General features: G+C 55.8%; 1 protein-coding gene across 1 annotated transcript; it reads right to left on the reverse strand.

Moving 5' to 3' along the window:
* Positions 1–10616: 10616 nt before the first annotated feature.
* On the reverse strand, positions 10617–14647 carry R3HDML (R3H domain containing like). The gene is made up of 5 exons (XM_066330426.1): positions 14387–14647; positions 13006–13124; positions 12348–12480; positions 11192–11307; positions 10617–11095 (listed from the first exon to the last, which is right to left on the reverse strand). The coding sequence occupies exons 1-5, from the start codon at positions 14645–14647 to the stop codon at positions 10963–10965; spliced, it is 762 nt and encodes a 253-aa protein (XP_066186523.1). The 3' UTR covers positions 10617–10962.
* Positions 14648–14903: the final 256 nt, after the last annotated feature.

Raw genomic sequence — 14903 nt, forward strand, 5'->3', positions numbered from 1 at the left:
CGTGGGTGCTGGGGCTGAGGGGCTGAGCACAGAGCTGGCTGCAGGGGGCCACAGAGGGGACCTAAAAACCTTTCTGGTAAGGACTCTGTGCAACCAGTAAAGTTTGAAGTGTTCTTCTCTCAGTTGCTTTGAAGCTTTCATTATGAGGGTTGGGAAGTCCCACTGCAGATCTGGCTCAGGAGTAGAGGCTGTGCTGTGAATGGCAGGATCTGTCCCCAGGCCAGCTGAGGCTGCAGCCCAGAGCAGTAATGCCAGGCACTGGGAACTGGCCTGGGAATGGCTGAACCACTTCCCAGACAGCATGGGCAATCACTGGAGTATCCATGGAACACCAGCCTGACTCTACCCCCTCTTCCCCCAGGAGTCACAGCACCCACCATGCTGCCCATGTTGGGGTATCTCTCTCTTGAGCCCCAGAACCAACCTGGGGACAGGAGCCTCACCACCCACAAACCCAGCATGTTCACCCTGCACAAAGCAAAACAGAAACCAGACACACGGGGCTCCCATCCGATGGGGACCAGCAATAGCAGTGGGAATGAGCACATTTTGGCAGCTCCAAACCCACACTGGAGACCCTGTCGACACCCTTCACTCACATAAACTCTACAGCGCTGGTTATGCAGCTGCCTCTCTCCCTGCTGCAGGTGCTGGGGGAGCAGGGGGGTACCTGGTGTGTCCTGGAACAGGTCGTATCTGCTGCCATTCATCTTCCAGGGGCGCTCAGCTCCGTGGGCAGAGCTAGGGAAGTCTGGCCCCGGGCTGGGGCACGAGCCATGCCCAGGAGCTGGTTGTGGCGCAGAGGCAGGGCCAGGCTAATCCCTTAATGCTGGTCACAATGAGATTTGATGGGGAGCAGGGGTTTGTGCCGCAGAGCTGCAGGTTTTAAAGGGTTCTGGCCACAACCCGGAGGAGAATTATAAGGTGGCTCTGAGTGTGTGTCTGCACAGTGCCTGCAGCAATGCCCACTGCTTTCTGGGCCTCCTTTCTGAGGTCCCTCACCCTGGTCCCTGGCCTGGCACTGGGTTTCTTTAGGGCAGGGGGGACCTGACCATATGTGCAGCCCTGGAGGTTGATGCAGAAAATGTACCTGGGTGTGTCAACAGCAGGAGTGGGTCTGGCTCCTCAGGGAGAGGCTGACTGCTTTTGCTTTAAAGTGTTTCTATATAAATAGCCAGAACACCATATCCTTGAGCAACAACCTTGGGCTCCCCTCCCACCTAACATCACACCACAGGATGGCTCAGTGCAGAAGGCAGTAGGGAGGCTGCTGAGCACCCGAGTTTTCTCCTCTGCAGGAAGTGTGTTCTGGCAAGTGTGGTCCTGTTTATAATGAAGGAGGAGAATCATGAGAGGGAATAGACTGGCAGTTCACTAGGGTTTCACAGGCACTGAGTGACTGAATTGCTGAAAGGGAGACCTGGGCACCTCTGAATTCAGCCTTGGGCTGCATGGCTGTGACCTGACTACAGCCAGGTCTCATCAGCCTCTGTGTCCAGAGGAACCAACTCAGACACAAGCCCAGCTGAAACACCCATTTTCCTGCATTTTCCTTCCTCCTCGGATCACTCTTCCTGCCCAGCCCACCTCTGCTTTTGCTGTGCGAAGGAGAAGAGAGCTCATTCCTGCCCTCCAGACATCAGGCCCCAAGCACCACCTCAAAGGGACCAGTCTAATGCAGTAAAAGCATTCCCAAATCATTCCTGTCCTGTCTCCACAAGCTTCTGCCTCCACTCAGGCCTGCCTGAGGTGAATTTGAGTTAATTTGGAGTGCCCATTCAGTAACTTCCAGAATGCTCCTGGTGGGGCAGGACTGGGGAGTGACCAGCCCCTCAGAGCTGTGCCCAGGGAGGGGTGTGCTGGCAACAGGGGCTGATGCCCAACATTCCCATGTGGAGCAGGGAGCAGCATCAAGGGCTGGGACTGAACTGTGTGTAACCCCATGACACCTCCCTGCACCCTTGTGTTGCCACACAGGTTTTAGTGGCTGTAACGGGGAACCACACCCAAGTCAACAGACATTTCTCCCAGACAATGGCAGTCTGCAGGCACACACCCGTGGATGAGCCACAGGCAGCACTCGGCTCTGCTTTCACCACCTCGGTGGCAGCAGACTCTAGGCAGGGGAGTAGCCAGGGCTGTGGATCTGACCCAGCTGTTTGTCCCCTTGTCCCTCCTGCCTCCTTATTCCACTCTGCATTTCCTGTCGCTGCCTTTGGCCTGCCCACACTGAACTCTGCATGAGCTGGTTCCCTCAGGCATCCATCAGCTTTGTCCATTCTTCCCTGCTGGGCCACCTCCACCCGAGTGTGCCTGTCCCTGGCACAGGACCTGCTCAAGCTGCAGTGACTGCAGGTGAGAGGCCGCTGAGCTGCATGGGGACCTGCAGCAGTTGTTACTTTACACCTTCTGCTGAGCCCCCTGGTGCTGCCCTGTCCAATATCCTGACACCATGCCCATGGCAAGGTTCCTTGGATGGTGTTGGCACCAGTGAATCCTCTTCCCACGCTGAGCTGCTGCTTTTCACCAGGGTGGTGGGCTGGATGCCGCCATCCCACCTGCTGGATGGGATGCAGGACAGGCTGGAATGCTGCAGAGGAGCAGCAGCAGCCTCTTATCATGGGGTATCAAGGCTTTGGGGACCGTGTGACAAAATGATCAGCATCCCTTGGGAGCAGAGGGGGAGAGAAGTGGCTGAGTGGGGCAGGAGGAGCTGGGCTCTGCCTCCCTGAAGGGCACTGGGCCATAAACCCAGCACGGTGGCTGTCGTTTGTGTGTCGGCAAACACGTTGAGTGGGCTTGACTATTGATTCTGACCGTATAAACCAGTGTTGTGGCACTTGTTCAGGTTTGTGCAGGTTTTACAGCCCTTGTTCTGAGAAGTGCCATGTATTTGGTTTTGCTCCTTCCTTCAGGTCTATCTGTTGACATTGGCTCTCCTAACCAGAGCGTTGGGCCATGCCAGGAAGCTGAGTGTGCCTCTCTCCTTGTGTTTCCCACTTTCCCAAGGGTTATCACCTATAAAATCTCGCACACACCCATGGCTGGGACAGGTTTCTGGTGCAGAGGCAGGTGAAAGGTGTCTGCCGGTCTCCACCACTGGTTGGTGGGTTTGGGTTCCTTGTGCTCAGTGACAGGAGATGAGCCACCCACTCTGACAGATGGATGAGCAAAGCTGCAGAGAAGGTCCTGCCCTGGGGAGTCTGGAGTGGAGTGAGCAAGGTCTGAGGTCTGTAGGGCTGTGTTGAAAATCAAGCTGTCCAACCAACTCAGATGCACAGAAAAGGAGAAGATGCGCCCAGAGCATCATCACAGAGGACATGGGCTATGCCTTGTCACCTATGATGGAGACACACTCTATCATCCATTCCCTACCTCCTGTCCTCGTCCCAGAAGGAGCTGCCAGCAGTAGTTCTGCCCTCAGGAACACCTTGGTGCTGGAGACTCAAGGGGCTTGAGCTCACAGGGATGGGCATTTATAACAGTCCCCATCTGTCTTTCAGCACCAGAGCTCCATTACTGTGGGATGCAGCTGGAATCCCTCTGGTGACTGCAGAATTTGGGGATAGAAAGTCTGGTCCAGCCTCTCAGTGCCAAGGTCTGTTTGCTCCTTGACTGCTGGTGCATTTTCACAGCCACTTGCTCTGCATGACCTGCTCCTCCCACTCCTTGGTGCAGCATCCTGAGCCTACCCTTGCTCTTTGAGACTTGTATTTCCTGAAGGGATTTGCTGAGTAATCTCTGTTGATGCTCAGGCTGAAGCTTGGACAGGAGCTGTTCCTGGGAGTAATTGCATCTGGGACCCAGCTTTGCTCAGAGGCCCCAGGGCAGGAGGGCAGAGCCCTCAGCCCCAGGTTCACCATACAACTGCTACCTTGAAATCCGCCTTCCATGAAAATTCTGCAACATTTGCCATTTCCACATACATTTCTGCCAGGAGCTTTGTTTGCTTGAATATTTGAGGAAAGCAAACAGACAAGGAGCCTGAACACAAACAGTCATGGATGTTTTTCTGCAGTCTTTGCCCTGTTCTAACCCCAAGCCTGCTGGCAGAGATACCTGCAGGCATCCCCTGATGTACCCCTTGGCTCTGCCCTGTCCCCCACTGCTGGCCCTGGTCCTGCTGCAAATTCTGCTGCATGTAAAAGAAACTCACCCAGCCCTTGCTGTCTGTGGGACCACCAGCACTCACCACCTCTTTGCACTCATGCTAAGTAAACATTTTTCATGCCATTTAGCAAATTTCAGGAAATGACTAACAGAGTATGACTGGCAGACCTATACCTGCCCTCCTGAGCTCAGAACATCTCTCAGACACTCCTCAAGCCTTCCTGAGCCTCTTGCTGCTCACCTTCCAGAGCTGGAGCTCACTTCCTGCTGACAGCAGCCCTCTGGGCTCACTCCTCCTATAAAAATACTGTTGAGTTTCAAGCAAAGCCAAAGTTGAGGGTGTGCTGCTGGCCCCATAAATGGCTGGAATGAGGCAGAAGAAGTCACAGCCTCGTGGGTAAGCGCAGACACCCTGTGACACTGAGCAACATCCCAGCTCTTCCCCAAGGAAACCTTCACCAAAACCTTCAGTAAACAGCTCCTGGGAGCAGGCCAAGGTGCTAACACAGTGATTGTACCTTTTGCATCCCAGGAAATACCTGTCCCTATTCCTGGCTGCACCAATACCCTGCTCAAGCACTGGAAAGTGCTGACTTTGCCAGCAGCAGTGTTACAACCGCCCCAACATCCAGCAGGGAAGCCCAGAGTGGGGACAAGGAAGGGGCTGTCCCAGGTGTCCTAAGACCCATCGGTCCCTGATGGTTGCCAGGCCATGGACAGAGAGAAGAAGGAGTAAACAGAGGGATTAAAGAGCAGCTGACATAAGCAGTCGAGGAGGAAAAGCTCAGTTCAGGTCATATCTAGAGGAAACCTGTAAAAAATTTCATGCATTTGGCAGTGAAAATTAAAAATAGTCAGAAAATCAGCCCCCTCTTCTGTTTCTCAGTTGAAACTATTCCTCACATCTGACCAGAGCTCCTGAGCAGTGGTGACGTCTCACATTTTTCAGCTGTTTTCCAAAGCTGCTTTACTGATCAGGGCCAGCCCTGGTCATGCACTGGTCCCTGCTGTAACCACCAGCCCTGGAGATCCCCAGCTCTGAGAAGATCCAAAATATGAAGGAGTGCTGCTGCCTGCACTGGGATCGAGACTAATTGCCCAAATTGTGCCCAGGTCTCAGTGGGAGGATAAAGGTGGATCAAGGGGCTCATCCCTTCCTCTCTGCCCAGGAGGAAATGTTCCCATTGTCCCCTCTCCATCCTCCACCTTCTCACACACCTACTTCCAGCTTCCTGCAGGGATTTACCACCAGTGGAGCCCTTTCCAGCTCATGGCCTGTCCTCAGCAGCTGCTGGTGAGGATTTTGAATGTGTCTCCAGCTCCACATCTCTCCAGAGCTGTAGAATCACTCCCTTCTCCCCCAGGGACCCAGCCAGGCTGCTGGGGACAGGCCAGCTTTGTCACTGCCTGCCAGGGCATCCTCCAAGTCCTTTACACAAGGCACAGGACTGATGAGAGGGAAGTAAGTGCCCCCAAGGTGTCATTTAGGAGAAATGCTGGTGACAGTCTGGGGCAGGGATGGATGGGGAGGGTTGCAGTGACTGCAGTGGGGGGATGCCCTTACTGATGCCACCACTGCCAGGAGAGGGCCAGACCTGCTCACTGTCCCTGAATGCCAGTGCCAAACTTCCCCATTAGAATATATCCCTGGCTTCAGATGGATGCTGAAATCCTGAAGCTCCTAAGATGAATGGGGAGAAGGGAAAATAAAAAAAAAAATCTTTCCATCTATCAAAAGAAATTGAAAATAACCCTGTGACCCTCTCCAAGGCTGAAGGCTCCTCTGGAGGACCCTGGTGTGCCTCCATCAGGCATGCCAGCTCCATGGCCTGTCCTGCTGAGGGCAGGGAGCTGCTGGCTGCAAGGGGCATCACTATGGGCACAGCTGGAGCTCAGCACCACCACTGCTGTGTGAGATCCCACACGACTTTGCAAGGGAATCAACTTCCCAGTGATCCTGGGAAGGGTTTGGCCGCCACTTGGCCATCTGCAGGATGGTGCAGCCTGGCTGCTGTGCCCACTCTGCTGCCCAGTCCCAGCCCAACCCTACAGAGCTGTGGGGGAAGCCAGTCACTGCCCATTCCCCATCCCAGCAACCCCTCCTCACCTCTATTTGGATAACTTTTTCACCCGTTTTCTTTATGAGGACCCCCTCCTTCTGCCAACACTCTCAGCTTCCTCTCACTTTAGTCTGGGAGGACCATCTCACTTTTTTATTCTTATTATTTCTCTCTCCCCCTTGCCTGGCCCCAGGCTTGCAGAGGGCACTGGCCAGAGCCTGCTTTTGTTGGGCCACGGGTGGGATGGGCAGTGATTCTTCCCCATCCTCCCCACAGCACCTGGCTCTGCCTGCACTTGCCCAACCTCAGCACGTGGCTCAGTTACCAACTCTCAGACTGAAAAATTAAAACAAAAACAACTTTAAAAATCATAATTAATAAAAATAATTGTTAGCAAATTCGAGAGAAAATTAGTGTCAGAAAAGCCTGTGTATAAGGTCACTGGTGTGCCAGGGCTGGCAAGTGGCTGCTCACATTAGAGCCAGCTGCAAGTGGGCAAAAAAACTTAGGATGAAGTTATTAAAGAGCTTGTTCAGCTCCTCATGCTGCATGTATCAGGCAAAACCCATTGCTCACTGCAGAAATGAGGTTGGCTTTGCACCCTGGGGCAAAGCTGGACGCAGGTACCCTGGATGTGGGGACAGCCAGACCTGGCCACCCTGCACCACCAGGTCTCCCAGGCTGATGGGAACAACCCTTGAACATCCCCTTTTCCTGCAAATGAGGTGCAGGTCAGTCCCTGTGAGCTGGGTGGGTCAGGAGCCATCTCCCACCAGCAGCAGGGGCTTCAGCCTGGAGGATGCTCAGCACTGGCTCCCCCTGGGACAGTTCTCACTCCACAGGATTTGACATCCTGCACATCTCAGAGGTATCAATCCTTCGTTTCACCAGCTCACACGTGTCCTTCACCATGTGGCTCCTTGTACTCTGTCCAAGCAGCTCCAAGTGGACACAAAGACACAACCTTCACTAAACAGGCCAAACCTGGACAGTTTTCTGGGCATTTCCCTGCTGCTGGCTCCTGATGCTCAGAGGCAGGAGTGAACAGAGCTCCTCCAGAGAGCTGGCTCCTGCAGGCTGGGGATGCACAAATGAGCAACCTGACAAAAGCAGACTAAAACTCAGCATTTCATAACTGCTTGATCACACCTGCCTGCTCCAGCCCAGCCCAGTGACACTACAGCAGATTCTATACAATTCCTACACATTTCCATTGCCACAGGCCATGGACCCACTGAACTGCTGATACGCCCCATGCCTGGCCATGGCTCACCATGGGGTGATGTGACCTGAAATAAAGTAATCTGCAGGTACTGAAGTGCTGGGGGCTGGGGCATCATCATGAATGCCACGACAGAGGTGGATTAGGGCTGGAGGTGACACCCATGGGAGGCTGCAGGCCTGGATCAAGAGAAGCAACCACCCAAAGAGAGGCCACGAGCAAAGTGCAAGAAGACCTGGGAGTCCCACAAACCCTCCTGGCATCTGGGTTTGCACACATAGTACCTGAAAGGTGGGCTGGGCAGGGGCTGCATGCTTGTAAAAGTGGAGGAGCAGGACATGAAAAATAGAGTGAGGAAAGGCAAGGTAGTATGATGGAGAGCTCTATGGGATGTGATGGAAAACCAGGGGAAGCAATGGAGAGCCCTTGAGAGTGATGGAGAGCCATGAAGATCTGATGGAGAGCCATAAGAAGTGCTGGAGAGCCATGAGGATGTGATGGAGAACGTCATAACTGTGAGACTTCAACTGCTGGGACCTCACTCCACACCCTGGCCATGCCCAGGGAACCAGGATTCCCAGGATACACAGGACCAAACCAGCCATGTGGGGATGCTGCAGCACAGGCACATCCTGAGGATAACTGTGGGCTGATGTCAGCCCAGGCAGGGGCTCCTGTCCCCTGTGGCCCACGTGCATTTCTCAGCAGCTGGCACAGAGAAGGACCACAACACTGGGCTGCTCCAGGCTGGTGCCCACTGTGCCACTCCAGGAGCATGGACACAGGCCTGGCAGGCATCTCGCTGTGGCCAGGTGCCTGAGCAGCATTGTGCCACCTGACGCTGTGCCCCACAGAGGCTGGAGGCTGCTGCTTGTCCAGGCTCTATGCTCCCCGCTGGGAAACCTGCCCAGCCATAACGCAGGCGCTGGCAGGAGCTCGCTGTGCCCACTTGCATCCCGGGCGTTCCTCGGGCCACCTGCAGCCTGTGCATCAGGGCTGGCTGTGTGTCCTAGGGCAGCACTTCAGCTCTCTACCCTGCTGCCAGTCGTGCTGCGATCCCGGTGGCAGCGGTGGCAGCGGTGGCAGCGGTGGCAGCGGTGGCAGCGGTGGCAGCGGCGGCAGCAGCCCCTCGGCCAGCACGTGGGGCCGCGCTGCTCCCTGGGGCACGTGCCTTCCTCTTTGGGTCAAGCCGAGTGAAAGAGGGAAAACACACGCACACACGGGATTTACATCGTACCAGAACCAACCAGAACCCTTCTCCTGCCTCCGTCTCCAGCTTTTTTTGGCAGGCGCCTGGGCCAGCGCGGAGGCCGGGCCGTGGGGCCGGGGGCTGCCGGCCGCTCCCAGCCCCGCTCCCGGAGCGACGGCGGGCGGGGGGAACGCTGTACTCACCATATGGAGCCTCCATCTTAGCGCTAGGCTGGGTGCTTACATTGACCATGTCTCGCCGGCTACTGCTATGGGCACACTTGGGGCGAATAAACCAGAGGAAGTAGAGGAATTATAAAAAAAAAAAAAAAAAAAAAAAAAAAAAAAAAAAAGAAATCTAAATAAATAAAAATGTCCCTCGCTAAGGAACTGGGTGAAGGCAGGAGGTAGCGCGGAGAGGCAGGGCGAGGAAACCTGCCTCTCCTGTTATCTTATTGATTCGCTTAATCAGGGCTAATGTGGGTGGAGATGTTAAATAGTAACCAAGCTCTTATGGAAACCAATCTGCAAGGTGCCGTTGCTGTAGCTATAGTAACTGCTGCCAAGCTAGAAACTCAAACACAGCTTTTACTGGACTCTTTTGGGGCTCCCGCTTGCAGATGGTGTCAAGGCCGGGGCAGCCGCCGGGCTGGGGTTCACCCCTGGCCTCGGGGAGTCAGAGCATCCAGATCCAGCTCCGCAGTGCCCCAGGTGCTGCTGCGTTTTGTGCCATCACCCACCCAAGATGGGAAATCCAGGACACAGCAAAGGGCAAACACAGCGTGTGGGGCAGGGGCCCTGGGACAAGTGTAGGGACTGGCAGTGGCAGAGCAGAGCCCGGCTGAGGCACAAGGGGCAAAATGCCCAGGCCGTGAGTCGGGGCTTGTCCGCCGAGTGCCACACCAGAGGGGTTGGCTGGGGATGGGGAGCTGCAGGGATGCTGTGGTGGGATGCAGGGTGATACTCTGAGCACAGGACTGGGCACTGGGTGCTTGCAGCTTCTCCCTTGTCTTCCTGCTCCCCAAATTGGGGGTACTCATGAGGTGCCACAGCCACTTAAGGTCGTCTCTGGGACTGCTGCCAAATCTCATGGTGGCAGATGTGCAGATGGGCTCCCCAACCTCCCCGTGAGGCTGTGGCAGCCCCTGTGTCACTGGGGGCTCCATGACAGGAGCAGTCCAGGCTGCCAGGGGCTGTGCTGAGGCCAGCAGGGCCATGTGTAAGAAGTGTTGCTGAAAGGACACCAAGTACGTGGGGAATCCAGAACTGAGGCTGAAAAAATGATTATCCATCAGCACAAAGCCTTCCGTATCTCCTGTACAGCTCAGGAAGAGGCCAGGCTGGAGGAGGCACAGAGGGGCTCTTGCCAGTCCCAGAATCCCCTTGACACCTCAGCTATGGAAACCCTGCAGCCCTGAGTGGGAAAACTTAAGGATATCTGCTGCTCTGAATGGAAAAGCACATCCAAAGGGAGCACGCAGTGAGGAGAGTGCTGCTGGATGCAGAGGGCTGCAGCACAGGAATCCACAGCTGGATGCTCAGATCCAAGGACTTGTAATTCAAAACTTGTAATGAGTTTGCTGAGTGCTGAGAGGTTCTAGAGAGGGAGGGGATGTGGAAAATGAGGTGCTCAGTGGCACTGGGGACGAGGTGGAGTAGTGGGATGGTGTGGGCCAGCCTGGGCGGGACAGGGAGTTTGTGGCCCTTCAGCGTCATCATCACCCCGTGTCCCAGCAGTGCTGGCTTCTCCCACACGATGGAGCAAAGCGCCCAGGCATCTCCCGTGCCCACAGCCCGTGGCCCCACCGAGGGCTTCTGCCCCTTTTTGCTGCTTACCCCAAAACCAGAGCAAAGGCACTGGCTTGGTGTTACCCGAGGTTTCCGGATGAGAGTGAGGGAGAACCAACAGCATGGGGGTCTCCAGGCTGCTTTATTGGGGGGCTCAGAGCTGGGGCCCCCACAGTCACAGGGGCTGCTGTGAAGCAGGAGCATGCTTGGGGCTCCCCACTTATCCAGCTGCTCACCACGAGGGGAACATCTTGGTGTTCATTTACACCAGGCTCTGCCTTAGCACCGAGGGGGGCAGTGGGAAAAGCCCCCCGAGTCTGCAGAGCAGGGACCATGCCAGCCAGCCCCACTCCCTCCATGCACCCCTAAACCATTCCTATTTCAGAAAATAGGGACCTGAACTGTCCCGGGTTGCCCCAAAGTGGGAAGCAGCCAGACAACCCTGCTGGAGAGGTGTGTTAGAGAAGCATTTTCCTACGTGGCGTTAGGGATGAAGCAGGTTGGACAGTCAGGCTGCCGGGGGGGGGGGCAGGGTTATAAATAATTCTTGTTCACCCCATCTCCATTCTCAGGGCTCCTCCTGGGGCTGCAGCCCTAGAACCAGCTGACTTGGTTGGATTTGACTCCGGTGAAGCACATGTTGTTGGAGCAGCCCCCGCCGTAGGTGGGGGGACAGGCTGAGCACGGCCGCCCCACCTTGTAGGGCGCTTCTCCCAGCCAGTTGCCCCTAAAAAGAGAGGAGGGGGGTCACCTCTGAGCATTATGAGCTGACACTGGTGTGGGGAGGGAGGATGGCACGGGGGGCTGTCCCCCAGTCCCTTACTTGATAGCGTAGTTGCAGACGAGGAGGATGGCGTGACGCCACGTGCTGCCCCACACACGCACATTGGCACAGGTGCCCAGGGCACAGCCCAGGCGGCTGGAGGTTGCCCACACCATCTGTGCCAGGACAGAGAACAGACACTGTTGGTGTCCATCCACCCAGACATCCCGCAGCTGATAGCCCCAGGATGTCAGTACAGGGCTCTGTCCCACCAGGGAATGGCATCCCAGCTGCCCCAATCCCTTTGGCTGAATGCTGTCTGATCACAGGCAGTGTTTGTTACCAGAGGCTGACTTTTTGCTCTCCCTCTCCTACCTGCAACCTGCACTGCCCTGCATGGAACTGCCTTGCCGAGCTCGCATCCATGAGCAGCAGAGTCTGGGTCACTGCTCCAATTTACCCAAATTAGCTCCTAAACCTCCCACTGAATCATGGCCAGCAGCTTTACCCTGCACACAGGGAGGTTGACCAAAGACAAAAGCTCCTCCTAAAGCCTCTCAGGTGAGATCTCTTCCATAAAAAGTGTATATTGCCTTTTTGCAACCGAGAGCATCCCTGAGTATCCCCATGGATGAGCCACATGGGGATGCAGCTCTTCAGGTAAAGGTTGGAGCCATAAAGAAGAGGTAATTAGGAGCTGGCACAGCTCTGCTGCCAGGCAGAGAAACAGAGGAGTTTTCCACCTTCTTCTGGCCAGGCTGTGTGGGGATGTGCCAGGGGTTGAAGGGGCTGCCTTCCCAGGGAGCCAGAAACAGCTGGGTGCTATGAAGCTGTTCCATCACAGAGAAGAGGATTCATGCTTGGCAAAAGTACAAAGTGGCTTATTTTTTTCTCCTCACCACCTTTAAGTTGCCAGAGGTTCAGTGAGGAGAGAAAGGCCAAAGGAGGGGAGAAAAGCTTTTAAAAAATTGGAAACTTCTCTGTCAACTGGCCAGAAGGTCACAGCTGGGTTGTGAACCCCTGGGACCTTCCTGCAACAGCCCAAACGCTGGAAAAGCCCAGGGTGGGAGGGCATCACCAGCCTCCCTCCAGCTGCCAGGACCGCTGCCTGATGTGAAGCTGGCAGCTGCCAGGGTTTGATCCTGGATCCCAGCTGCTGCTGCGAGCTGCACAAGGCCCCCCCTTGCAGCTGGCTGTGGGGGGCTGCAGTGCTCACCTGTGTGTAGTGGCTGCAGACGGAGCCGCTGCATTTGGAGGGGCAGCGGGGGTTGCACTCGCGGGGGTGGGGGAAGGAGTAGTGCTGCTTCTCCTGGTGCCAGGATTTCACCATGTCCATGACAGAGCGGTACCTGCAACGAGGCTACAGGTGAGGTAAGGTGGATCTTCTCCACGTTGAGCTCATGGACAAAGGAAAGGAAGCGAAAGCTCCACAATGAGGAAGTGGAAGAGAGAAATGGTTTGTTCCATTGGGAACAAGCATTCCCGGGAATAAGGGGTAATGACATCCTTGTGCCAAGCCCATTTGTGCTTGAGGCCACAAGACCAGAGACACCTGAGGGCTCAGAGACACATGGAGGAGATGCAGGACTCATATCCCGCTGGTCCAGGTGCCTGGCAGAGAGGGGGATAATGGCATACTTCCCAAATGAGCAGCAGGCACATCTGCTTTCCTGTATTTACCAATCTGCAGGAGCTGGGCCATCCTCCTCCACCCCAGGGTCCTTGATGTGCCCCTCAGCTCTATCTCACTCCTGTGCAATGCCAGCTCAGAGCCCCTCTGCTCCTTCACTGAGGGGCTGCTGCTGCTGCTCCTCCTGAAGCACTGGGGATTTTGGGGGTTTTCCAGGAGCTCACTCTGCCTGTGGGGCACTCACCTGCCCGATTGGATGGAGAGGTTCTGTCCCACATACTTCATCAGCTCGGGGGGGCCGTGGTCCCACAGGCAGCGTGCAGCCCACGCCTCTGCTGCCCTGGCCAGCCGCTCATCCCACACCTGGCCACAGGAAAGGAAAGGGGAGGCAGGAGTTTTGGCTTCTCAGAGGAGGGAAGAAGAGAAACCTGCTCTCTTGTGCTATGGGGGCTTTCTGAGCACCCAAGAGTGTCCAAAAAATATGGCTCATGCATTAGGCTAGAAAACACCCAGGGGAAAGAAGCACAGCAGCACGTCCAGGAGCAATGGACCTCCCCAGCTGCCACCACAGCTCCTGGACACACAGCGTAGCACAGCAGGGATGCCCTGCAGCACTGCAAGCCCTGTCTGTGTGATTCCCTCCAGGAATGAGCTCCTGCACAAGGTGGAGCTGAGCACAGGGTTGAAACCCTACAGCCCTGTGCTGCCACTGCAGGTCACAGCTGTCTCAGCCCTCAGTGCAGCCCTGACCGGTGAGCACAGCTGGTTCCTTCATGCATTATTTAAAGCTTCCTCACCCACCCTGAACGCCTTTGGGGAGATGCCTGCGTGAGTTATTTTGGAAGGCAGGAATTTAGGCCAAGCAAGAAGCAGTGCAGGATGCTCCCAGGCATGTCTGACCTGCCCTGGTACCTAGCAAGCTGGGCTGCTGTGTGCTTCTCCCGAACCACATCCAGGGACCACCCAGCTGCTCCCTCAGAGCTCTGGTCCCCTTCCTGGGAGCAGAGCAGCATGTGGCACCTCCTGCCCTGAGGGTCCTGCCCTGTGTAGGTTGGAAATAGCTCCTCTTGGAGGACCTTTAGAGCTGGGTTAGGAGCTCCCAGCAGGGTGGACAGAACTTGAGGAAAGCTCTGCCCAGGGTGACCCTCTGGAGATATCCAACCTGTCAAGGCTGCTCATCCCCTCCTTGGCTCACTCCTGCATGTTTCTTCTCCTGGGAGCTGGCACCACTTGGAACACTCAAAAGGGACCCTGGAGATTGTGATGGGATTTTCTCTCATGGATGCAATCAGGGGAGAGGCTCCTACCTGGGTTTTGAGTAGGGACCTGACCTTTTCATGCTTGTAGCCAGCCACCTCCCAGATGTCCCAGACACAGGCCCACAGGTCCTAGATCTGCCCTCATGGGGAAACAGCTCTGTGCTGGGACTCCATCCCTCCTGCACAGAGGCCGCATGGGGCTGCTCAGCCCCTGGGACACAAAAAATCCCCCAGGGCACGTGTTCAGCCAGGAATCCAGCCAGCACCCTGCCATCCCTACTAGGCTGGGGCTGCTACATCAGAGTTGAGCCCCTTGAGCCCACCAGAGCTGTGGACCCAAAACTCCACTTCCACAGCCCAACTCACCATATATTCCATGTTGGCAGCGGGGGGTGACACCTGTGCCCGCACTTGGTTGTGGTAGTCCAGGATGACGCTCATGTCCTGGGGGGAGAGGTGTCGCTTCCTCCGGCCCCGCGGGAGCCCCTCGCCCCACAGCGGGCCCACGGCCACCGCCCCGGCCGGGGACAGCAGCTCCGTGGCGTTGGGCAGCAGGAAGGAGCTGGACAGCTGTGTCAGCCAGCAGCCCAAGGCCGTCAGGTACAGGTGCAAGTGCAGCACAGCCATGCCAGCCCGCCCGGTGGGAGCAACCGGCTGAGAGAGGTCTGCTCCTGTCCTCGAGTTAAGCAAGGACAAAGGGGATTGCTGGTCGCTGCTGCTGATGGGTAGATCTAGGAGAGAAGACAACACAGGCACCGCTCAGGATTGCAAACACCATGCAAGTACCACTTCCCCAAATGAGGTGGAAATAAATTTTCTTTTTCGTTTTTTTTCCCCTATTAATAATAGTAGTTTTTCCCTATTAAAATATTATACAATATTT

The sequence above is a fragment of the Sylvia atricapilla genome, chromosome 16 (assembly GCF_009819655.1).
Source record: "Sylvia atricapilla isolate bSylAtr1 chromosome 16, bSylAtr1.pri, whole genome shotgun sequence".
NCBI lineage: Eukaryota > Metazoa > Chordata > Aves > Passeriformes > Sylviidae > Sylvia > Sylvia atricapilla.

Excerpts from the sequence above, each read along its gene's own strand:
- R3HDML (XM_066330426.1), bottom strand. The coding sequence starts at position 14,647 with ATGGCTGTGCTGCACTTGCACCTGTACCTGACGGCCTTGGGCTGCTGG. Across the intron at positions 13,125-14,386 it reads CTGCCAACATGGAATATATG|GTGTGGGATGAGCGGCTGGC; the intron begins GTGAGTTGGGCT and ends TCCTGTGGCCAG. Across the intron at positions 12,481-13,005 it reads CTCTCCATCCAATCGGGCAG|GTACCGCTCTGTCATGGACA; the intron begins GTGAGTGCCCCA and ends GCCTCGTTGCAG.